The following is a 26,551-nucleotide window of genomic DNA, read 5'->3' on the forward strand; positions in this document are numbered from 1 at the left end:
TGGAGACATGGGATCACATATCCCCTGCTCCTGACATTTCAATTACCCTCAAAATGGTTTACTGATTCAGTCTGAAGGTTATGGTACATTCAGCTCGTCATCAGACCTGACAAACCATGTCTTCCCACAGCTGGTTCCACATGTTGGTGTGTCCTCTTTCCTCCACCTCCAGGGAAGCTGCATCTCCACACAAACTCCTCACTTGAGATGACTGTCTATACCCGTGACACAGGAAATCACATCTCTGTCACTCTCCTGATACCGTGTCTGACCTGCTCACCCCCGGGTATCCTCCATCAACAAGCCTCTTCCTCAGACACCATCTGTGAGATTATATAAAAATATAATTACTGTAAAACGATCTATCAGACAGCTCCTGCACCCCATCACCCCGGACGATGATTTGCTGATTAAAACTCTCTCTTCTCAGGCCTTTCCCTACTCCCTTTCCCTACTGCCTTTCCCTTTGCAAACTCCAGATAAGCCAGCTGATCCGAATCCACTGTGAGGACATTTATATCTCACAGGAGGATGTAGAAACCCGTGTTGTCCTCTGATACAGAGGTCACTGACACCCCACCGCCATCCCAATCTGCACCAACAGCCAATGACGCTGACAGCTCTTCCAGACACTGGGGCTTTGTAACAAACACAATGTTAGCAGCAAGATTAAACAGTAATTCATTCGAAGAGAGAATGGCTGCTTCCTGAAAGGACACGCGAGCGTCCGATACAACGGAGCAGATCCTCCCCTGTTTACAACTTTATTTGACCCGGGTCACGGAACGTCCGATCATCCCACTTTCTCACAACAGCAAACCCACCCTCCCCGACTATGATCCTACACCTTCCCTGCACTCACCCCACGCCCAAGTCCACCCACAACCTCTACCCACACACACATAGACAGATCCCCTTCACACTAAATCCCTCCCAGCCTGGGAACCACAACTAACTGATCCCACAGCCTGGCCTCGGACGCAAAGTTAAAACTGGGGCTGCGGGTCCGGAGAGCCCGGAGCCTCCAGCCGTCCGGCAGAGCTCGTTCCCGGCACTTTTCATTGAAACATAGAAAACCTACAGCACAATACAGGCCCTTCGGCACACAAAGTTGTGCTTCCACGGCAGCTGGCCCCTGGTTTCCGCAAACCCGAGATCAGACCCTTCTTCACGGACTCCTGAACAGAATAACGGCCGGCGACAGCTCCAGTCGGCACTGCGCCTGCGTTTAGCAGGAGGTTCTGTGCTGCACCAGTCGTGGCCGGAGGTCCCTACAGAGGGACCAGTGGACGGAGGCGGGAGGGACAACGGAGAGGTAAATCACAAACACGACAAAGTCTGCAGATGCTGGAAATTCAGAGCAACACAAACAAAATGCTGGAGGAACTCAGCTGGCCGGGCAGCATCTACCGGAAAGAATCAGCAGTCGACGTTTCCAGTTGAACCCTCCTTCAGGACTGAGATGGGATGGGAGAAATATCTGAATAAAATCGGGGCGGGCGAGGAAATGTCTCGCTGGAAGGTGATAGGTGAAGCCAGGTAGGTGGGAAAGCTCAAGAGCAGAAGAAAATAGAGTCTAATAGGAGAGGAGAGTGGAGAATCGGAGAAAGGGATGGAGCAGTGGATCCAGAGAGAAGTGATAAGCAGGAGAGAGGACGTGAGAAGTCAGAGAGGGAGTGGGAGGGAGGGGTGTGAATGAAATTTATTCACCGGAAGGAGAAATCTATATTTATGCTATCAGGTTGCGGGGTGGGGGGGGGGGGTGCCCAGACGGAGTATAAGTTGCTGATCCTGGACACTCAGGGTGGACTCGTCTTGGCAAAAGATGGGCTGACACGTCGGAACGAGAATGGGAATCGGAATTGAAATGTTTGGACACCGGAAGTCCCGCTCTGAGCGGATAGTTCAAAGTTTAATTTATTATAAAAGCAGGTATCCATAAACAACTCTTGAGTTTTTTTTTCTTCTTCTCCAGAGAACCACGAAACAAAAAAAGAGCATGAAAGTCGCTCAGGGAGAAGAATCAAACTACCCGCCCCCCCCCCGCATAAAAAAGATCTTCATCCTGATCATCAAACCCCAAACACACCCCTCTGGAGAAAATGGAACAATAACATCGACTCCCCCCCGATAAAAAAAAAACACCCCTACCCCGCACAACTGCGGAGGAGCCGGTGTCACGAGTGTCGAGGCGGCCGCATCGGGAGCAGCGGACACAACGGGCGACCCCGGAAGATTCACAGGTGAAGTGTCGCCTCACCTGGAAGGATGTTTGGACAACGGAGAGAGTTCGGCCGTCCGGCCCTTTCACTGTGACACCCCGAAATCCACATCAAATCCGTCCAAACGAATCTGGGCGAGCTTTAATGGCCAATAAATATAATTCCTCTCAGCGATCAGCTGTCTGAGTGATTCCCTGACTCTGAGAGGAGGGGGTATCTATGGTCCACACTGTCAGGGTGTTGAGTTTACCAGGAGACAAAGACTGCAGGGACGAGAGGTTTTCTGTTGACTAATACACTGTGTGTGGACCCCGCCGGCAATTCTGGTGTTGAGACCGGAATCGAGACAAACACCACGCTGCCCACTCCACCAACAACACGGCACAGCCGGACACATAACAGGGGCCTTTACATCTCACAACGCTGGATTCAGTGATGAAACCCGTGAATAATGTTGTTGTCCCTCTGAAATCATAAGGAACGCCCATTAAGGCTACACCCCTACAGGTGACCTCACACAGACTCCCCCTCCCGCCTGACGTGCTCTCCACAGCGGGATCTGCCCTCACGTGCGCGGTGTCTTAAATAAATAAATGATAGATAGATAAGGTATGGGGAAAGACGGAGAGGAGGGGCATTAACTGAAGTTAATCAATAGTAATCAATATTCAGATTCAATAAAAAGAGTAATCAATATTCATACCGTCAGGTTGTAATATCAGATGTTGTTCCTCCAACCTGAGTGTGGCTTCATCTTGAAGTAGAGGAGGCCACGGTCAGACATATCAGAATGGGAATGGGACGTGGAATTAAAATGTGTGGCCACTGGGAGGTCCTGCTTTCACTGACGGACAGAGCGTGGGTCTTCGGAAACAAAAGGATGCGCCAGCAGAGAATATGGCAGAGGATGGTTTCGATCCATCGACCCCTGGATTATGGGCCCACCACGCTTCCGCTGTTACAAATCGGAGTAACTCAGCAGGTCCGGGCAGTATGTATGGAACTGAATACAAAGGGAACGTTTCGGGCCGGGACCTTTTATTGGAACTGGAAATGAAGAGGGGAGAGGCAATATCAATGATTGAGTTGGAATGTATGGGTTGCTTTGCTGTGAGACTCGGAGCTCAGGGTCTGTGTTTAAACAGCACATTCCTCAGAACAGGGAGCGGACTTTCTGCTGAAAACAAATCCAACTGGTTCGAAGTTTCACTCTCAGTCACGCAAACAAAGTCACTTTAGAATTCTATTCAACTATTTAATGTACAAGGGTATAATGTACAATGAAATGAATGTACAAGGGTATATGTGCTATCGTAGGGACAGAAATGTGGGGGGAGGGGGAGGGGTGGCCCTGTTGGTGAGGAAAGAGATTCAGTCCTTTGCAAGGGGGGGCATAGGATCAGGAGAAGTAGAGTATGTGTACATAGAACTGAGGAACAGTAAGGGCAAAAAGACACTAATGGGTGGTGTCTACAGGCCCCCAAACAGTAGCATGGATATTGGATGCAAGTTGAATAGGGAGTTAACATTGACATCTGGCAAAGGCAATGTCGCAGTAGTTATGGGGGATTTCAACATGCAGGTGAACTGGGAGAATCAGGTTGGTGCTGGACCCCAGGATAGGGAGTTTGTAGAGTGCCTACGGGATGCATTCTTGGAACAGCTTGTATGAGAGCCAACCAAGGACAAGGCTACTCTGGATTTAGTGTTATGTAATGAACAGGATTTGAAAAGCGATCTTGAAGTAAAGGAGCCATTAGGAGGTAGTGACCATAATATGATAAGTTTTTATCTGCAATTTGAGAAGGTTAAGGGCAGATCGGAGGTGTCAGTGTTGCAGTTGAACAACGGAGACTATGGAGCCATGAGGGAGGAGCTGGCCAACGTTAAATGGACATATATCCTAGCAGAAAATACAGTGGAAGAGCAATGGCAGGTATTCTTGGGAATAATGCACAAGGTGCAAAATCAGTTCATCCCCCGGAGAAGGAAGGATTCAAAGGGGGGAAAGGGGCCACAGTGGTTGACAAAGGAAGTCAGAGATTGCATAGCATTAAAAAAGGAGAAGTATGACAGAGCTAAGATGAGTGGGAAGACAGATGATTGGAAAATTTTTACGGAACAACAGAACTTAACGAAAAAGGCAATACGGGGAGAAAAAATGAGGCACAAACGCAAGCTAGCCCGGAATATAAAATAATTTGCAAATGCTTTTTTAGGTATGTGAAGAGAAAGAAGATAGTTAAGAACAATGTTGGGCCCTTGAAGAATGAATTGGGTGAAATTGTTATGGGAAACCGAGAAATGGCAGAAGAATTTAATAAGTACTTTAGATCTATCTTCACTAGGGAAGACACAAGCAATCTCCCAGATGTTTGGATGGGCCAAGGACATAGGGTAACAGAGGAAATTAAACAGATTGACATTAGGAAGGAGACGGTGATGAGTAGACTGATGGGACTGAAGGCTGACAAATCCCCAGGCCCAGATGGTCTGCATCCTAGGGAACTAAAGGAGGTTGCTCTGGAAATTGCAGATGCATTGGTAATCATTTTAAAATATTCCTTAGATTCAGGATCAGTTCCTGAGGATTGGGGAATGGCTAATGTTATCCCACTTTTTAAGAAAGGAGGGAGGGAGAAAGCAGAGAACTATCGTCCTGTCAGCCTAACATCAGTAGTGGGGAAGATGCTAGGGTACATTATTAAAGATGAAATAGTGGCATATCTAGATAGCAGTGATAGGATTGGGCCGAGCCAGCATGGATTTACCAAGGGCAAATCATGCTTGACTAATCTGTTGGAGTTTTTCGAGGATGTAACCGGGATGTTGAACAAGGGAGATCCAGTGGATGTAGTGTACCTCGATTTTCAGAAGGCATTTGATAAGGTCCCACATAGGAGATTGGTGGGTAAAATCAGAGCTCATGGCTTTGGGGATCAGATATTGACATGAATAGAAAACTGGTTGGCAGATAGAAAGCAAAAGGTAGTGGTGAATGGGTGTTTCTAGGAATGGCTAGTGGGGTGCCACAGGGCTCGGTATTGGGACCACAGCTGTTTACGAATTATATCAACGATTTAGATAAATGCAATGAGAATAACATCAGCAAGTTTGCTGATGATACTAAGCTGGGTGGCAGTGTGACATGTGATGAGGATGTTAGGAGAATTCAGGGTGACTTGGATAGGCTGGGTGAGTGGGCAGATACTTGGCAGATGACGTTTAATGTGAATAAGTGTGAGGTTATCCACTTTGGGAGTAAGAACAGGAAGGCAGATTATTATCTGAACGGTGTAGAGTTAGGTAAGGGAGAAATACAAAGAAATCTAGGAGTCCTTGTTCATCAGTCACTGAAGGTAAATGAGCAAGTGCAGCAGGCAGTGAAGAAGGCTAATGGAATGTTGGCCTTTATTACAAAGGGAATTGAGTACAAGAGCAAGGAAATCCCTTTGCATTTGTACAGGGCCCTGGTGAGACCACACTTGGAGTATTGTGCAGAGTTTTGTTCTCCAGGGTTAAGGAAGGACATCCTCCTGGCTGTCGAGGAAGTGCAGCGTATATTCACAAGGTTAATTCCTGGGATGTCCGGACTGTCTTACGCAGAGCGGTTAGAGAGACTGGGTTTGTATATGCTGGAATTAAGGAGATTGAGAGGAAAAACTTCTTCTCCCAGAGAGTTGTGGGAGTCTGGAATGCACTGCCTCGGAAGGTAGTGGAGGCCAATTCTCTGGATGCTTTCAAGAAGGAGCTAGATAGGTATCTTATGGACAGGGGAGTCAAGGGATATGGGGACAAGGCAGGAACCGGGTATTGATAGTAGTTGATCGGCCATGATCTCGGAATGGGGGTGCAAGCTCAATGGGCCGAATAGTCTACTTCTGCACCTATTGTCTATTGTCTATTGTCTATTTCTGTACATGCAAAGATGCTAAACTGTTAATAGTTAATAGTTTAACTATTAACTATTTCTTCTGCAGGGAAGAGCAATAAACCAATGAATATGTAATTTATCTTATAGGATGGGCTTGAACCAGCTACGTAACCAATTACAGTTGCTGCCCTAGTTGCTGTGAAATTGCAGAATTTGACTATTTTTACTTCAAACTCACATATCTGCAGTTGTTTTAAAAGTATTTTTTCCACGATGCTTTTAAGAAAAATCACTCCATGACATTCACAAATGTGAAATTCTTTAATACAAAGACATTACACAGTGTATGAAACGTGTATGATTCCCTGTTAAAGGAAACATGCTAAATACCCCTTTAATTTTGTTGATGTAAGGTTAAAAGTGAGGGGCAAAATGGAGATGACAATGTAATCAATGAGGGAGGGCTGAGGGAAACGGGTTTCAGGAGAAGTGGTTTCAAGTGTGGAGTGAGCACGAGGGTTGTTGGAAAAGGATGAGTGAGGGTGATGTGTGCGGAACAGAATGAGGTAAGTGCAGGGATTGGAGGAAAGAGATGTAGAAGAAAGCATCGGCTCACTACAGGAAGGATGTGGAAACCATAGAAAAGGTGAGAGGAGATTTACAAGGATTTTGCCTGGATTGGGGAGCATGCGTTTTGAAAACAGTTCGAGTGAACTCGGCCTTTTCTCCTTGGAGCGTCGGAGGATGAGAGGTGGTCTGATAGAGGTGTACAAGATGATGAGAGGCATTGATCCTGCGGATTGTCAGAGGCTTTTTTCCCCAGGGCGGAAATGGCTAACACGAGAGGGCACAGTTTTAAAGTGCTTGGAAGTAGCTGCAGAGGAGATGACAGGAGTAGGTACAGAGAGTGGCGAGTGCGTGGAATGGGCTGTTGGTGACGGTGGTGGAGGTGGATATGACAGGTTCCTTTAAGAGGCTCCTAGATAGGTACATGGAGCTGAGTGAAATAGGGGGTTATGTGTAAACCTAGGTGATTTCCAAAGTAAAGACATGTTGGACTCAGCTTTGTGGGCCGAAGGGCCTGTGTTGTGCTGTTGACTTTCTTTGTTTCAATGAAAGAGAACGACAGTGAGGAGGTATGGATGAGTGAGAGAGGTGCTGTGACTGGACGGAATAATTAGACTAACTGTTTATTCATCCACAGTGCAAAGGTTGTTAGACGTGGCTAATCACAAATCACTGAGCAAATCCAGGGTGAGATTACAGTTTTTGGTCTCTGTATTCCACACCAGGAGTTTCACCAGGGTCTGGTGTAAGCAGCTGTCTGGCCTTGCACATTCCACATTCCAGTGAGTGGTCACTCTGCGAAAATGAAATCCAATCGGTTTAACATTTCAATATCATTCCGATGTGAAAGCATTCACATTAGTATTCTGCTAAGCTATTTCTGCTGCAGGGAAGGTCAGTGAATCTGAAAACTGATATAAAGAACAGTACCAATGGTCTCGAAACTGCAACGTTATCAATTACCTGCTTGCTGTGAGTTTCCGGAATTGTACAACTTTTTCTTTCAGACTCACATTATCTACAGTTGTCTCTAAAAAAATTATTTCATGATTCTTATAAAAAAAATCAGGTTGTAACATTCACCAGACCATATGACTTGGAGCAGAATTTAGCCTATCAATTCAGCTCCGCCACTCCATCATAGCTGACCCCTGATCCCACTCACTCAACCCCATACATCTGCCTTCTAGCCATAACCTTTGATGCCCTGACCGATCAGGAGACTATCAACCTCTGCCTTAAATATTCCCACAGACTTGGCCTCCACTACAGTCTGTGGCAGAGCATTCCACAGATTCACTACTCTCTGTCTAAAGAAAAAAATCATTTTTTCATCTTTTCTAAACAGTTACCCCTCAATTTTGAGGCTGTGTCCTCTAGGTTTGGATACGCCCACCATTCTCTCCACATCTAAACTCGCCGGTCCTTTCAACATTCGGTAGGTTTCAATGAGATCCCCCAGCATTCCTGTAATTCCAGTCAGTACAGGCCCAAAGCTGCCACATGCTCCTCATATGTGAACCTCTTCATTGCTGGAATCATCCTCATGAACCTCCTGCGGTCACTCAACGATGACAACACATCGTTTCCGAGATATTGGACACAAATCTGTTGACAATACTGAAAGTATGGCCCGATTAGTATCTCAGAATTTTGTACTCAGATTAGTGTACTCAGAATTTTCTCCTTGCTTTTATATTCTATTCCCTTTGAAATAAAGAACAGCATTGCACTTGCCTTCTTCACTACAGACTCAACCTTTAAATTAACGTTCAAGGAAATTAACCTTGCACGTGTACTCATGATCCTTTCTGCACTTGTGATGTTTGAACCTTCTCCCCATTTAGATGATAGTCTGCACTATTGTTCCTTCTACCAGAATGTGTTATCATACTTTTCCCAACACTGTATTCCCTTTGACACTTTTTGTCCATTCTTTCAATTTGTCTGAGTCATTGCTTCATCCGCACTACCTATTGCTCCACCTATCTTCGTATCATCCACAAACTTTGCCACAAAGCCATCCACATTCCATTATCTAAATCACTGATAAATAATGTGAAGAACTGTGGTCCCAATACTGACCCCTGAGGATCACCACTAGTCACCGGCAGCCAACGAGAAAAGCCTCCTTTTATTCCCACTGACAGCCTTCTGCCTGTCAACCATTCCCCTATTCCAGTAATGCCACAGGATTTTAGCTTTTTAAGCAGCCTCATGTGTGGCACCTTACCAAATGTCTTCTGAAAATGTAAGCAAAGTATATCCACTGTCTTCCCTTTGACCACCCTGCTGGTTACTTCCTCAAAGAACTCTAGTAGGCTTATCGGGCAAGATTTCTCTCCACAAAAACCATGATGACTTTGACTTATTTTATCATTAGTCTCCAAGTACCCCGAAACCTCATTCTTAATAATAGACTCCAACTGCTCCCCAACCACTAACATAAGGATAACTGGCCTATAATTTCCTTTTTTTTTACGGTCCTCGCATCTTAAAGAGCGGAGTGACATTTACAATCTTTCAGTCCAACATATCTGCAGGTGAAGTGTTGCCTCTCTTGGAAGGACTGGCAGGTGTAGCATTCTGGCCGCCTACAGAGATAAGTGCCAGGAGGCAGATTAGTGGGGACGGATCACTGTGGAAGTGTAGGTGAGTTAGCGTTAGTGTTAGGATCCTTTTTTGAGATGACTGAAGTTGTGGAGAATGTTGTGTTGATGCAGAACCTGACTGGGTGGTAGTTTATGACAAGAGGAAGACCATCACTGTTAAGGCAGAAGGAAATGGAGGAGATTCGGGTGAGAGCAGCATCAGTGGAAAAGGACGGGAAACGACATTCTTTGAAGAAGAACATCTGTGATGTCCTGAAGTGAAAATCCTCACCCTGGGAATAAATCTCAACACCCCCTTCTCAACACCCCTCTCCACAAGCACCCCCTCTCTCAGCACACACCACCCCTCAGCACCCCTTTCCCCAAGCACACCCCTCTCTCAACACACCCCCTCCCTCCACACTTTCTCTACACACCCCTCTCAGCACCTCCCTCTCCAAGCACCCCCTCTCTCAACATATCCCCCTCTCTCAACACACCCTCTCCATCCACCCTTTCTCAACACCCCCCTCTCAGCACCTCCCTCCCCACGCACAACTCCTCTCAGCACACACCCCCTCCCTCAACTCCCCACCTCTCCCTCCACCCCGTCTTAGCACCTCCTTCCCTAAGCACACCGCCTCTCTCAGCACACACCCTCTCCCTCAACACCCCACCCCTCCCTCCACCCTCTCTACCCGCGCACACCCCCTTCCCTGGGCATCCCCTCTCTCCGCACTCCCCTGTCTCAGCACACACCCCCTCTCTCAACTCATCCCCCTCTCTCAACACTTCCTTTCCCTCAACACCACCCTCCCTACCTCCATCTCCCTCTGCTACGCAGCATCGTCCTGCAAAAGTTGCTCTACTATTTACCCCTGCCGTCCCACTCCCTACTCTTCCCCTCCCTCTCACCCCCCCCCCCTCACCCGGAGGGGCGTATATAAAGTGGGGAAAGAGAAGAGGGGTGCGAAGGGGATAGACAGTCCGTACCTGGAGAGGAAAGAGAAGACGAGGGGTGAAGGCGCGAGAGAGCGGGGTAGGGTGTAGGGAAAGAAGGAAAGGGAGAGTAGGGAAAGAGGAAGGAGCGTCTAGCGGGGAGGAGAGAGCATGGGATGAGGAGAGAGCGGGAGGGGGAGGAGAGAACGAGGGGTAGGTGGGGATGAGAGAGCGGGAGGAAAAGAAGACGGGGGTGGGATTGGGAGGAGAGCACAACGGGCAGGGGTGGGTGGGAGGAGAGCAAGTGTTTTTGTAATGAGCGACTGACACTGTATAACCAAATGATCTCGGGTGTAGCGGCTCAGACTGAAATCTGCGTGCACGGTGAGCACCGTTCACCCGGGACCGCACTGAACTCGGTCCGGTTTCAACATCACAGTAAGTGTTGTCTCCGATTCTCCAGAATCAGGGAACGTTTTCCACGGGATTCGGCTTCTGTCGGGACCGGGAGGGAATTCAGTGGGAGAAGGGGAATCTGAAATCTTCAAATTAACGAATTAATTATTGACCAAATGGATTAAAAGAAACGATTACCTTCAATTGCAAACCTTCTCCAGTTGTTCTCGTCGCTGCCGAAAAGCCTTTCGCACCGACAATGATATGCGCAATGTCCCCACGGGGCAGGGAAATAGTCTCTGTCCCTCTCCTCCCTCTCACCCCTCTTACTCACTCACTCACTCACATACACACGAAAAACTATTCGGAATACAGAACTACTCTAAGATGTTGCCGTTCGGATCGTCGCAGTGGACAATGCTGCAGATATATTTATTTAATTAAATTGTGTATTTTTAATAGATATGTAAAAACTCTTAAAGTCCGATCGGAATTCAAACAAGTCGAAATTCAGATTGCAGACACTGGTGAACTTTCTTTTCTATATCATCGGTGTTTTTATTTATTTTCCCCCTGTAACAGAAATATTTAAACGCAGTGTTAAATTAGCTTTGTTCACAGTTGAAGGTGAGTGCGGAAAGTCGAACTGGTTTGTATGGTTTCAGCAGAGAAGCCGTTCCCCGCTCTGAGGGATGTCTGTGTGTTGGAATTCGCCCTGTGGACACCACAGAGAATCGTGCTGTGAGTTTTCACAGATTAGCACCCCCCCTTCCCCTCCTCCCCCGAAGCTACTAAATGACCCTCGCCTGACTGTCTGCTGTAAAGTTAGAATCTACCCACACGGAAACTGAACATTCTTAAGGTGAGAATAATTCAGCTTCTGATATTTATTTCCGATCTTTATTTCCAACGAACACGTTACCTGCGTTTTGGATTAGTGATCAAGAAGTTACTTGCAAACAAGCGAAAATTTACAGATTCCGGAGCAACACACACGAAATGTTGGAGAAACTCAGCAGGCCAGACAGCATCTATGAAAAGAGTGAACGGACGACGTTTTGGGCCAAAATCCTTCGATATGACTCCTTTCCGAGATGTTGCCTGGCCTGCTGATTTCCTCCGGCATTTAGTGTGTTTTGCAAGAAGTTATTCGCACTATTTCAAGTCTCCTCTGTCGGTCGTGGTATTTGTGTTCTTGCATTATCCTGTCTGCACGGTTGAGATTCTCCACTGTTTATGTCAAGGTTAAAAACAGTTCCCGAATCAGGGGTTACGATTCGAAAGCAAGCGTGGGAAAAGTTATTTAGCCAACACGGCTTCTAATAATAGAAAACAGAACCGCGTTACAATAAGTATCTGTTACTAAAAGTTAAATTAAATAAGTATTGCAAAAATAAATTCAGTGAAGTACGTTCGTGGGTTCCATGTCAATTCCGAAATGGGATGGCAGAGGGAAGGAAGCGGTTCCTGAGTAGTTGAGTGTGTGCCCTCAATCTCCTGTACCACCTTCCTGCTGATACCAACGAGAAGAGGGCATCTCCTTGCTGAAGCAGATCCCTAATGGTTGATGCCACGGTTTTGTAATAGCTGCCGTGCATTCTTTGTAACTGCATCGGTATGCTGGGCCCTGGAGATCCTCAGAGATGCTGACACACAGGGACATGAAGTTGCTCTTCCTGGGCACTGGTATAATTGTTAGCCTTCTAAGGGATGTTCAAACTTCCAACTGCAGCAAAAATGACCCCATCTCTGAAGCATTCACAGAATACAACTCCTGTTTCTCTGGGGTGTCTGAAATCCCTTGTAAATCTGTGTGACGACAGCACCCACCATTTCCTCACTCTCCTGAAATTGGCGGAAACACCAAAAAAATTCCCACGATGTATTTTATTGAAGGAAAGGCAGATGAGCTTAGGTCATGGATTAACACATGACATTATGATATTGTCACCATTAATGAGACTGGCTTGCAGAGAACTGGCAGATCAATAATCTGGGGTTCTGTTGTTTTGGACAGGACAGAGCGTGAGGGATTAAAGGGGTAGGGGTGGTTTCACTCAGGGAAACTGTCACGGCAGTGTGCAGTAAGGGCAGATGGGAGAACTCATCTAGTGAGGTTTTATGGGTAGATCGAAGAAATAAAATTTGTTTGAACATGTTAATGGGTCTATCTTATAGACCACCCAAGAGTCTGTGGGATTTAGAGGATCAAATTATTAGACGTCAGAGAATATTGCAAGAACCATAATTTGTTATAATATGATTTTAACCCTCCACATACAGACTGGAACTCTCATACTGTAGATGTACTCATGTAGTTGACAAATGTCTAACAGAAGTTTCATTAATCAGTACATTGAAGTCCCAAAGACTCAAGTGTGATACTTGATCTCCCATTGGGGACTGAGACAGGACAGAGGTAATAGAAGTCTGTGTAGGGAAACTGTTTGCATCTGGTGATCCCAATGTCATCAGATTCAAAGTAAGTATGGCGAACGACAGCTCTGCTCCGTGGTATTGAGGCCCTGGTAAAGAAAACAAAACGTACAAACAAGCTGGATGAACTCAGCAGGTCGGGCAGCATCCGTCATCAGACTGATTACGGACATCCAACATGACTTTGTGTGTTCTGGACAATCAATTGAGTTTTTCAAACAGGTGACAAGGAATGTTACCAGGAAAGTTGATGAAGGCAACGCTCTAGATATTGTCTACATGGACTTTAGCAAGGCATTTGACAAGGTCCCGCATAGGGTGTTGACCAATAAATTTCATTGTCTTGGCATTCAAGTTGATTTATTAAATGGGAGTAGACATTAGCATAGAGGAGGAAGGCAGAGAGTGGTAGCAGATGGTTGCCTCTCTGACTGGAGACCCGTGACTTGTGGATTTCCAGAGGGATCGGTGCTGATATCCGTTGTTGTTTGTCAACTTTATCAATGATCTCGATGATAATTAGATTATCCGGATCAGCAAATTGGCAGATGAAACCAAGTTCGGGGTGTATTTGACAGCGAGGAAAACTAACAGAGCTGACAGCGAGATCTGCGCCAGGAGTAAAAATGTCTGACAATGGCAGATGGAGTTTAATGCAGGCTTGTGAGCTGTTACGCTTCAGTAGGATCAACCAGGGTGGGTCTTACACAATGAAGGGTTCGGCACTGAGGGGTGCGGTAGGACAAAGGCATCCGGGAATACGGATCCATAACTCACTAAAAGTGGCAGCACACCCAGATAAGTTAGTAAAGAAATCTATGGCACAATCGCCTTCATAAATTAAAGTATTCAGTACAGGTGACTGCATGATATAAGATAGTTATGAGGCCTAATTTGTAGTATGTTTGCAGTTTATGTCACCTACCCACAGGAAAGATGTAAATAAGGTTGACAGAATACAAGGAAAATTTACAAGGATGTTGCTGCGACTGGGGGACCTGAGTTATAAGGGAAGATTGAATATGTTACGACTTTGTTCCTTGGAACGCGGACGATTTGGGGGAGATTTTATGGAAGTCTACATAATCATGAGGGGTATGGACAGGGTAGATGGGGTTGAGGGATGAGGCTAGTGAGAGTTAGGTCAGGGGACAGAGGGGAGTGAGGCTCCCATTTTTAATCGGCAAACAGCTCCCCCCTCCCCCATGCTCATCTCAATCAGTGCGTCCTTCCCTCCCTGTCGACCACTTTAACGTATGTGACGATTTTCAGTGAGTGCGTCACTCCCTCCCTCGGTAAAACCTCTGGCCATTTGGAATAAATGACTTTTAAGAGAATTAAATTCGGCAAGTATTTCCAGCGCGGTGTGGAATGAAACCGTGGGCGGGGAGAGTTCTTGTGACAATAGTTGTCCAGATGGAAATGCAAACATCTCTCCCAGTTTTTTTCCAGTTCGTAGAAATATATAGTCGAACGTGTTTGCTTTAACTTCAGCAGAAGTGCAGCCCCCTGTACCTGAACAGGCGAGGGAGGTTTGAGCTGAAATTCTACCCATGTCAGGCAGACTTTCTTACACAGAGGGCGGAGTTCAGACCTTCCCACTGGTTGCGATGAAAGAAAAAGGAGAGATCCACACGGAAACCCGGACAGAAAGGTTAACGCAGCCTGTTTGTTTTCCTCTTTAGGGTTGCGACATTGACCCCACTCCCGCCTCCTCCCGCTGTCAGACCCGTCCTGAGCCGGTGAGAGTTAGTGTGACCCGGACTGCGGCAGTCCCGCTCTACCCCGGCTCACCCGGCCCTGTCCATCTGTAATGAGTGACCACTCCCGCCTCCTCCCGCTGTCAGACCCGTCCTGAGCCGGTGAGAGTTAGTGTGACCCGGACTGCGGCAGTCCCGCTCTACCCCGGCTCACCCGGCCCTGTCCATCTGTAATGAGCGGCGGACACATCACAGCCCAGCGGCCTCGGGAGCAGCAGCTCCGTACAGGGTGAGCACACCGTGCAGGACCATTGTTGGTCACCGTGGAAGTCGGACTGTGATTTGCTGGGACCACACTGAACGCCGGCCGATTACAGCATCAGAGGTAAGTGTTGTCTATGATTCTGCACAGCTATTCAGGATTTAGAGCGAGGCTCGGATTTGGTCAAAACCGGGAGTGAATTTAGTGGGAGAAGGGAGTTCTGACACGTTAATGTTAACGAGGCAATTACTGTCCAAATGGATTAAGAGAAACGACGTATTTGCCGTCAACCAGAATTACTCTCCTGGGTGATTACTACTGAATGTGAGCAGAAAGCATTTTCACCCCGGTAGTGACATATGAAATATCCAAAGGAGCAGTCACCCGTCACCGATCTCTCTGAAACAAGATAAATCAGCAGATGCTGGAAATCTGAGCAACCCAAACAAAATGCTAAAGGAACTCTGCAGGCCAGGCAGCGTCTATGGAGAAAAGAACAGTCGACCTTCGAGACCCCAGCTAATGGAGTTTACATCGCGTCATTGGTTCTATCGCTCTTCCCTGCACCACAAAGAGTTAAACTTTCTTCACGCTTGAATGACAGTGTTTTCACTGGAACACTGGAATTTAGGAGGATGAGAGGGGATCGGATTGAAACATATAAGATTATGAAGGGATTGGACACGCTGGAGGCAGGAAAAATGTTCCCGATGTTGGGGAAGTCCAAAGCAGAGGCCACAGATTAAGAATAAGGGGTAGGGCGGTAGGCCATTTAGAACAGAGTTGAGGAAAATCTTTTTCACCCAGACACTTGTGGATCTACGGAATGATCTGCCTCAGAAAGCAGTGGAGGCCAGTTCTCTGGATGCTTTCAAGTAAGAATTAGATAAAGATTTTAAAGACAGCGGATTCAAGGGATATGGGGAGAAGGCAGGAACGGGGTACTGATTGCGGATGATCAGCCATGATCACAGTGAATGGCAGTGATGGCTCGAAGGGCCGAACGACCTACTTCTGCACCTATCGTCTATAAAACTGTACCGTCCGGCGTGAACAAACATTCCACTCTCAAAATCATTGAGATCACATGTCCCCTCCATTGCGATGTTTGTCTGAGACAGAACGTATCCTGTGCAAAAGAAAAAGAAATTATGAGAACTACTCACACTGCAGGTTATAGCGGGGGAGGGGACGGCGGGGAGGGGTGTAAAGAGGTGATGGTTCTATTGTCTAGTTGGTTGGTGGGACCTGTTGTGGATCACTGCCTGCAGCCTTGATTCCCTTCTTTCAGAAGTGTGTGGATCAAAAGAAGGTTTAACAGAGAGACATCTGCACCGTGTGAGTTGTCCTGTGAGGAAACCTCTGTGCTCTTGGCTTTTTTCAGTGATTGAGAAGAATTCGACATGACCTAAGTTTACCGGATGGTGTATACTTTGCAGTTTTTTTTTTAAATAACAATGTACTTGATTGTATCCGTAGTAGTTTGGTAAAATCAGTGGGGTATTTGATGAGAAATAAAGTATACTGCGGCTTCTTGACAGGGACGTCGACAGAATAGTTCCTGTTCTGGCAGGAACTGAAAGCAGTTGAAGACAGTCTCCCTCCTCTTCTCCCTCCACCCTTTTCACCCCCTCTCTTCGCCCTCTCCCGCTTTCTCAGACCCCACTCTCTCCCCCACTCTCCTCCACTCTCCCCCGCTCTCCCACTTCTCTTTCCCCCCCTTCTCTCTCCCCATCTCCCCTCCTCTCTCCCCGCTTCTCCCCCCGACCCCCTTCTTCCCCTCCCCCCCCTCTCCCCTCTGCCCCTCTCTCCCCATCTCTCTGTGCACCCCTTCCTTCCTCTCCCCCTCTCTCTCCTCCCGTCTCTGGAATGGTCTCCTCAACATTCAGCAGAAGCAGATTATTACCATTAATTCTGTAATCCCTGCATTGTAATTATCACTGCCAGATGCATGTCTGTTTTCCTTAAAAACAACACACACACAGTAAAAATCTTCCATGTCCGTAATGCCACACAGTTTTAAAGACGATATCGAACGGGTAGAAACACTGGAAATCCTCTCCTGACGAGGGACGTATTGAAACACCACAACGTTCCCCACCCAGTAAGGTCTCTGTGTGTACTTGGTGCTGAGCTTCTCTTTCTGTTCCAGCGAGTTCGAGTCCCTGAACTTAGTGGGTGCAAACAGTAAGTGAACACACCGTGAGCAAGATTCAGTTGATAACACACATGTAAACCTGGGCTTCACATCATTCAGCATGTAATTCCACACCCTGCTCCACAACGCATTAAGTATATGACACAAAAGCTGATTCAAGCAAATGATTCCATTGTGCTGTTCGGTCCAGGCTTCCTATTGTGCCTCAGTGCACGGTGACACAGATTACATCCAGTATCTGTCCACAACTCGATCTGCGCCAGGGAGCAACCGCGACCCGCATCCCGGCTCCGTTCAGTTGGTGTCAACACACTAATTCATTGCAACACGCTCAGAATGCTGGAGGAACTCAGCGGGCCAGGCAGCATTTATGGAAAACAGGACAGTCGACGTTTTGGGCCGAGACCCTTCTGCAGCACCACGTTGCGGAACACCGACACTTTGTCTGCCGGAAAAAGCAGAAACTCCCAGTGGCCAGCCATTTAAATTCCACTTCCCATGCATATTCCGACATGTCAATCCCTGGTCTCCTCCACTGTTGTGGTGAGGCGACATTCAGACTGGAGGACCAACACCTTATATTACGTCTGGGTAGCCTCTCACCTGATAGCATGATCATTAATTTCTCAAACTTCAGGTAATAGCTCCCCCCACGTCATCATTCCCCATTCCCCTTTCCCTCTCTGGCCTTAACTCTACCTGCCTATTGCCTCTCTCCGGTGCACTTTTCTTTTCCCCTGGCATTCTGTCCTTTCCTATCAGATTCCCACTTCTCCGGCCGTGTATCACTTTCACCAATCAATTTCCCCGCATTTTATGTCATACCTCCCCTCCCTGTTTCACCTATCACTTTCTGCTTCTTCCTCCAACCCCCTTCTCTCTCCTTCTAGCTCTGTACCAACATCTTTCTTTTTTTCTGTTTTCTCCAGTCCTGCTGAAGGGTTTGGGCCCGAAACTTCGACTGTTCTCCTTTCTGTAGATGCTTCTTGGCCTGCTGAGTTCCTCCAGCATTTCGTGTTTGTCGTTTGGATTTCCAGCTTCTGCAGACTTTCTCTTGGCATTAATTTATTGTATACTTGGGGATCAATTTATTTTCAGACTGAAAACGGTAGTGACAGCTAAAGGCAACGATCGTTGTGGAATTATTGGAAAGACACAACATCAGGACGGGCAATGTGAAGTCGGATGAAAAGTTATGCTTTTGGAATAATATTTTCTTTTGAACTCTGGTCCTTCAATTTCACCAGATTTAACTGTGCTTCCACTGCCTGGAGCTCCACTGATCTCAGAGTCAGCCCTTTGATAAAGCAAATTTCAAAATTTGTCCACAATGGGGCCAGTAAAATAATGGGCAAGGCGGCAACTGTGTCGAGATTACAATCTGGAGATAACCACGCCCTAAAAAGTACAAGATAAAAATATATTTCACCTTCAGATGAGCGTTCACTTGCTGGAGATAAGTGACCTGATCAAGCAGATAAAATTATCACTAATGGGTCTATTTGCGTTCCTCCCGTTCAGATCCCTGAAAGTTGCCTCACGGGGATGCGGGGGTTTATGGGGGGGGGGGTGCTATGTTTACTGAATGATGAAAAGCCCTTTAACATTAAATTCACTGGATGTGTTTTTGTCAGCCAGAGGATGTTGAAGCGAGATTTAATAAAATTCACATGCTGAATTTACTGTGACCGACCTAGTTCAATTTGTGATCTCAGCGCCTTAATCCTGCCTCTCACCTGTAACATGTCACTCACATGTCCTTCAAGGACCATTACACTGCAGAGGTTACAGAATTATTTGCAATAATCTGCTTCTCCTGAATATTGAGGAGGTCATTCCAATGAGACACTAGACCCAGAGAGAAAAAAAAAAACAACTCAACTGTCTACAACTGGCGATAGCCAGTTTCAGTTCTCCACAACAGAGACTATTTTGTTCACGTCCCTGTCAAGACGCCGCGGGATACTTTATGTCTCATCAAAGACCCCACTGATTTTACCAAACTGCTATGGATGCAATCAAGTACCTTGTTTTTTTTTAAAAAAAAGACTGCGATGTATAGACCACTCTGTAAACTTAGGTCATGTCGAATTCTTCTCAATCACTGAAAAAAGCCAAGATCACAAAGGCTTCATCACAGGACAACTCACAAGATGCAGATAACTCTCTGTTAAAACTTCTTTAGATCTCTCACCTACCCACACACTTCTGACAGAAGGGCATCAACACTGCCGGCGGTGATCCACTACAGGTCTCTACAACCGATTATATAATGGAACCATCAGCTCTTTAAAGCCCCCTCCCCTTGCTATAATCTGCAATGTGGGTAGTTCTCATAAATTCACCCTCTCCCTGCGGCTACCGACCGAAATGACGCCTAGGATGGACAGATAGTGTTGTTACGAACCTCATAACTGGGTCACTTACCAGCAAAGACAGAGAGGTCCTTTGAAGTCTGATGATAGGATTTTTAACAGTATTTATTAGTAAAAATACACAAAAATAATATCAATGCAAACTTACAGATAATATACGTCGTCAATACTAAATCTAAAAGTGCGGGTACAATAATAATCAATAAGAAATAGCTGTATCGTTGTCTAGGGGATAAATGTATTGTCCGATGGAAATATAAAAGTCACTCTGTTCACGCAGGCTGCAGCCTTTGGTTGGAGAGAGAGAGAGAGAGAGATTTGGAGAACCTTGCCACTTCCTTTTATGATTTCGATCCGTCAGAGTCTTGTTGGGGTGGCCGTTCACTTCTGGCTTCTCCTTTAGCTAAGCCGTTCTTCCGTGGGGAGGCCGCCAACCCCAGGCAACGGAAAGGACGCACACGAACCCCCCACCGGCTGTCGCTATTAAACGCTGTCACGGGATTCCTAGCGTTTCTCCTGGTGCGTCTGAAGAGGTTGTTCCCCAGACCCTCTTTTATCCTTACTCACGGGGTCTCAGATGTCAATCAGGTTGGGATGATGCAATCCCTCAACCAGCCCACTCTGGTCATTCCCTGAGGGATTCAATGAATAGTACAGTACTCAATACACAATTCCGTCTCCCAGAGACAATGGCCGTTATCCGTGGCTTTGTCTCGCTGAGGCCAGGACACATTCCAAAACCTTGAGGATTCTCTCTCATTTCCTGTGTCCCAGACCCGAATTAATAGCGATCTTGCGATTCTCAAAAAGGAGGGGGCGACTTTGTACCCTTCGGCCCCTCAGAGTTGTGGCGCATTCGTAACAGTGTCGATCCCGCCAGCGAAGGAATAAACAAAGCGAATCCTCGGTTCCGTCAGTCAGCGATCAGTAAAGCCCCGGGTGTGGAGAGGCCGGCCTCCTGCTGGAAACTGTAGCCCGGGGACAGTTCCCAACATCTGGAAGCTAGCTCCTTCCTAGCCTTTGCTGTTCATTCGCAACTGCATTGAAAGTGCGACGTTTCCATTAACACTTCCAACTACACCAGTTTCCCGCCGGGCATGCACAGGAAGTTGATCTAATTAGTCGAAGGGAATTATTATTTCTTTCAAAAGCGATTCACCTACAGTTCTACTGTTCAATCCACCAATACGTTCTCAGTCTCATTTAAGTGTTCACAGAAGTGGTTAACGGGCTTTATGATGTTTATATTTCAGTATACAGAGCTTCTTACCGTGTACCGCGGCTCCAGGTTCTGTTACCACCCTGTCCCAGTGAGGCTGTGTTACGGGTTCTGTAAGTAATGGACACACCCAGGTTAATGTTCAGTCTACTCCTGTTGATAATCATTAACTAAACTCAGAGCTTCATCAGCGGGTCTCTCCTTCTCCTAGTCCTTGGAACAGGGTACGTTCGGTCTCTCAAAAACATCAGGATGGGGATGAAATGTGATCTCAGTGACTTAGAACGTGGAATGGTTGTTAATGCCAGACGGCGCAGTTTATAATGTCGCAGAAACTGCGGATTTCCTGGGATTGTCGCCTACAACAGTTTCAGTTTGCGGAGAACAGCACAGAAAAGAAGTAAGGCTGCGGCAGGTCCGTGAGCAAAGACTCCTTATGAATGAGAGAGATCGAAGGGAAAAGGCCAGACTGATTCTATATGTCAGGAAGACGACAGTATCTCAAATAACCACGCTGCAACAATAGCGTGCAGAGAGGCATCACTGAACGTGTAACATGTCGAAGACTGAACTGGGCGGCTTACAGCTGTAGAAGACCACGGACATACACTCAGCGGCCACACTATTAGGTACAGGAGGTGACCGTGAGATGTACTTCAGAAAGTTTTATTTCAGATAGTCTTAAGATAGACTCTATCTTTGCGCAAGGTAGCACAAAAAAACATACAGAGAGAAACAAATAAACAAGTGCCGAGCTCTTGATTCCGTTCCCAGTGAATTCCCTGGGCCCAAACAGTGAGTGAGTACACCCTGCGGAACGTTCAGTTGAGATCACGGTCAGCAACCCGGACCTCACACTGATCGGGATGTAACTCCACACCCCGCTCCCCAGTGCTTGAACTGAAGGACACCAAACCTCAGTCAGGCAAATGGTTGTATTGTGTCGTTCGGTACCGGCTTCCGATTGTACTTCGGTGCACAGTGACAAAGATTACATCCAGAATCTCTTTCCAATTCAGTCTGCTCCAGGGTTCCTGTTTCCTTTCGGTTGGTCTGATCGAATTAGTTTATTGTTTAGTTCTGGACCAGTTTATTCTCAGACTGAAAAGCCCAGTGACAGCTGAGGGCAAAGTTCAATATGGGTTTATTAGAGAGAGACACCAGCAGGACGGACTCTATCAACTCTGGTTGGGAATACTCTTCCTTGTGAACAGTGGACAGTCGCTTTCGCCAGGTGTGACGGTACCCCATCTGCTGCAGCTGCACTGATATCAGAGTCGGACCGTTTATAAAGCAACCTTCAATATTTGTCCACAATGGGGCCACTATAATAATGGGCAAGGCAGCAACGGTCTGGAGATAACCACGCCCTAAAGAGTACAGCAAGATAAGAATATATTTCCACAGATCAGTGTTCACTTACTGGAAATAAATAAAATGATTAATCAGATAAAAAATATGACGAATGTGTCTGTTTACTTTCCTCCCGCTGGTGTGCTTCCCCGCCCTCACATTTACAGATACCGGAGCCGTTTCTCCTTACTGTGTGATGAATATTCTGTCTCCTGAATATTGAGGACGGTCATTCCCATGACACGCTGGACCCACAGAGAGAGGGAAAACATCTCAACTGTCTTCAACTGGCGGTGCCTGGTTTCAGATCCTCACACAACAGGAGCTATTTTGTACACGTCCCTGTCAAACTCCGCGGGATACTTTGTCCCATCGAAGTTCCCACTCATTATACCAAATTACCGCGGATACAATCGCATATTGTTGTTTAAAGAAAAACTGTAATGTATACAAGCCCCTGTTTTATGTCACACCACAAGTCAAGATCACAACAGATTCCTCATACAAAAACTCGCAGGGGCAAATATCTGTCTGGTAAACCTTCTCTTGATTTCCCACCTCGCCACTGACTTCTGACAGAAGCGAAACAACACTGCAGGCGGTGATCCACAACAGTTCTCAGCAACCGACTATATAATGGAACCATCAACTCCTCACATCGCCTCCCCCCACAGCAAGTCAATGCATTCAATTAGATGAAGGGAATTATTAATTCATTTAAAAGCGAGTCGCTACAGTTCTAATGTCGATGAACACAATACGTTATCAATCTCATTCGTGTTCATAAAAGTGTCTAAATATCTTTATGATATTTATATTTCAGTATATAGAGCTTCTTACCTTGTACCGCGGCTCCAGGTTCTGTTACCACCCTGTCCCAGTGAGGCTGTGTTACGGGTTCTGTAAGTAATGAACACACCCTGGTTAATGTTCAGTCAGTTCCTGGTGATAATCATTAACTAAACCCACCGGTCACCGGTATCAGCCGGTCTCTCCCTGTCATGTTCTTTAGTAAAGGGTACGTTCTGACTCCAGCAAACATCTCAATGGAGATGAAATGTGATCTGGATAACTTTTAGGGTGGAATGTTTGTTGTTTCAGACGGTTCAGTTTGAATATCGCAGGAACTGCTGAAATCCTGGCATTGTCAAGTTCAACAGTCCAGGTTTTGCGGAGAATGGTGCTGGGAAATTAAACAGGTTGCGGCAATTCTGACAGCAAAAACGTCTTAGTAATGAGAGAGGTCGGTGGAGAAAGGCGGGATTGATTCAATCTGTCAGGAAGACGACAGTAACTCAAATAATCACGTTACTCCTGCACTGTGCGGAGAGGTATCGCTGGACGCGTAACGTGTCGAACATTGAACCGAATGGGCTCCGGCAATAGGAGACCACGGACATAGAGTCAGTGGCTGTATTACTGGGTACCGGAGGAACACAATACAGTGCACACAGACATTTGTTGTCAACAGCCAATGCCATTTAAATCAGCAAGTTTTATTTTAAATATCACTGACAGATACTTGCTGTCTTTGCTAGAATAGCACACTCACTCCTGCAGAAAAATCAGGCGGATCCGCAAAGCCACACAATTTTAAAGACAGTAATGAAATGGTAGAAAAACTAGAATTCCTGCCATCACAAGTGGACGCATTAACTCATCGTAAAGTTGCCCACCCAGTACAGTCTCCGTGTTTACTCTGTGCTGAGCTCCTGATTCTGTTTCGAGCGAATCCGAGCACCTGTATCTCACGACAAATCGATCAGCTCCAGGGAGCAACCGCGACCCGCATCCTGGTTCAGATCGGGTGGTGTCATTTCGCATTAGTTTATTGTTTACTTTGGGACCAATGTACTGTCAGACTATAAACTTCAGTGACAGCTGAGGGCAGAAATCGCTGTGGACTTATCGCTGTGGGCCGAGATGGCCTGTTTCCGTGCTGTGATTGTTATATGTTATATGGTTATAGGAAAGACACAGCAGCAGGATGGGCCATGTGAACTCTGGTAAAAAGTTATGATTTTGGAACAATCTTTTCTTTTGAACACTGGACATTCACTTTCGCCAGATTTAACCGTGTCCCGGTAACGAGCAGCATCACCGATCCCACTCAACAACTTTATAAAGCAAACTTAAATATTTGTGCCCAATGGGGCCATTACAATGATGGGCAAGGCAGCAGCACCGATCTCAGTCAACAACTTTATAAAGCAAACTTAAATATTTGTGCCCAATGGTGCCATTACAATGATGGGCAAGGCAGCAGCTATGTGGAGATTGCAAACTGGACACAGCCTCAGCCAAAAGAGACAACATATTTCACCGTCAGATTAGTGTTCACTTACTGGAAATAAATAACCTTATCAATCAGATGACTTTCATGACTAGCGGGTCTATTTACATTACTCCCGTCGGTGTGTTACCTCGCTATCACCATTACTTTGCAAATACCCGAGCTGTTTAAAGAAGAGGAAGTGCTGGCGCTATTAAGGATAGTGGATAAGTCTCCAGGACCTGATAGGATATTTCCTGGGAATTTGAGGGAAGTTAGTGCAGAAATAGCAGGGGCTCTGACGGAAATGTTTCAAATGTCATTATAAACGGGGATAGTGCCGGAGGAATTGCGTATTGCTCATGTGGTTCCGTTGTTTAAAAAGGGTTTTAAAAGTAAACCTAGCAATTCTAGGCCTGTAATTATGACATCAATGATGGGTAAATTAATGGAAAGTATTCTTAGAGTTGGTATATATAATTATCTGGACAGACAGGGTCTGGTTAGGAACAGTCAACATGGATTGGTGCGTAGAAGGCCATGTTTGACAGATCTTATCGAATTTTTTAAAAATTAAAAAAAAATTACATTTTTAGAAATTTACAAAGAATAAATGAGGTTATAAAATAGTAAGAAAAAGAAAAATAATATTAACCCTCTCCCCTCCCCTTAACCCTCCCCCCTTAACGCTTGTCTAAAGAAAAAAAAAAGAAAGAAAGAAGAGAAAGATTGCCTGGATACCGGAGGATCCCCACATGCTCCATGAAGTTCAAAATAATTTTAATATTTATTTTTACTTTCCCCAATTACTTTATAATTTTATCTCCAAAGGACCTATGTATTTAATCCCACCCTTTGTAGGTATGGGAGACAAATTTTCAAAAATATATCATATTCATTTCTTAGATTGTATGTAATTTTTTCAAGTGGAATACAACTATGTATTTCATTATTCCAACGATCCATAGTTAAATATAATCAAATTTCCATGTAACTGTGATAACTTTTTTGGCTACTGCCAATGCAATTTTTATAATTTTTTTCTGATACTTATTCAATTTAAGTTTCGGTATTGTCCCTTCAATGTACCCTAATAAAAATAATACTGGACTATGTGGGAGTTGTACTCCAATAATTTGTTCCAATAAAAGTCTCAGATTTATCCAAAATGGTTGAATTTTAAAACAAGACCAAGTAGTATGTAAAAAAGTACCAATTTCATGATTACAGCGAAAATATTGGTCAGACATATTTGCATTTAATCTATTTATTTTCTGTGGTGTTATACGTCATTGATGTAAAATTATATTGTATTAATCTAAGTCGAACATTTATTGTATTTATCATACTATCAGAACATATTCTTGACCAGCTTTTTCCATCAATTTTAACATTCAAATCAGATTCCCATTTTTGTCTTGATTTATGAATTCCTGATTTAATTGTCTGTTTTTGAATCAAATTGTACATAGAAGATGTATTTTTTTAATTTTTACTTTTTGAATTAATATTTCTATTTCACTAGGTTTTGGCATGAACATTGTTTGACCAGCTTTTCTCGTAAATAATCCTTTAATTGAAAATAACAGAAAAGAGTGTTCTTTGATATTTTATATTTATTTTTTAATTGATCAACCGACATCAATATACCTCGTTCAAAACAATCACCAATATATTTAATCCCCTTTTGGAACCAATTATATAAAAGTTTATTATCCATTGTAAAAGGAATAAGCCTATTTTGAATTAAAGTTCTTTTTGCTAATAAAGATTTCTTTATCTCATCGTCCATATTTACCTTATTCCATAAATCAATCAAGTGTCTTAATATAGGAGATTTTTTTCCCTTATCCATTTAGATTCCCATTTATATATAAAATCATCTGGTATGTTTTCTCCTATCTTATCTAATTCTATTCTAATCCATGCTGGCTTTTCTTCATCAAAAAAGACGCAATAAATCTAAGTTGATTTGCTTTACAATAATTCTTAAAATTTGCAATTTGTAACCCTCCTAAATCAAATATACATGTCAATTTTTCCAACGATATTCTTGACTTCTTTCCTTTCCAAAGAAATTTCCTTACATATCTATTCAGTTCTTGAAAAACTTCTGAGGTAATTGTATTGGTAAAGTTTGGAATAAATATTGCAATCTAGGAAATATATTCTTTTTTACAGCATTAA

At 45.2% G+C, this 26,551-nt stretch overlaps 1 protein-coding gene across 1 annotated transcript in view; it reads left to right on the forward strand.

Moving 5' to 3' along the window:
* Window positions 1-4,086: 4,086 nt before the first annotated feature.
* The window catches only part of LOC132390092 (N-acetyllactosaminide beta-1,3-N-acetylglucosaminyltransferase 3-like), a 31,363-nt gene continuing 8,898 nt past the window's right edge, over window positions 4,087-26,551 (forward strand). Inside the window, exon 1 of the mRNA XM_059962682.1 lies at window positions 4,087-4,158. Within this exon, the coding sequence (XP_059818665.1) occupies window positions 4,087-4,158 (72 nt within the window). The remainder of the gene's footprint in view (window positions 4,159-26,551) is intronic.

The sequence above is a fragment of the Hypanus sabinus genome, unplaced genomic scaffold (assembly GCF_030144855.1).
Source record: "Hypanus sabinus isolate sHypSab1 unplaced genomic scaffold, sHypSab1.hap1 scaffold_764, whole genome shotgun sequence".
NCBI lineage: Eukaryota > Metazoa > Chordata > Chondrichthyes > Myliobatiformes > Dasyatidae > Hypanus > Hypanus sabinus.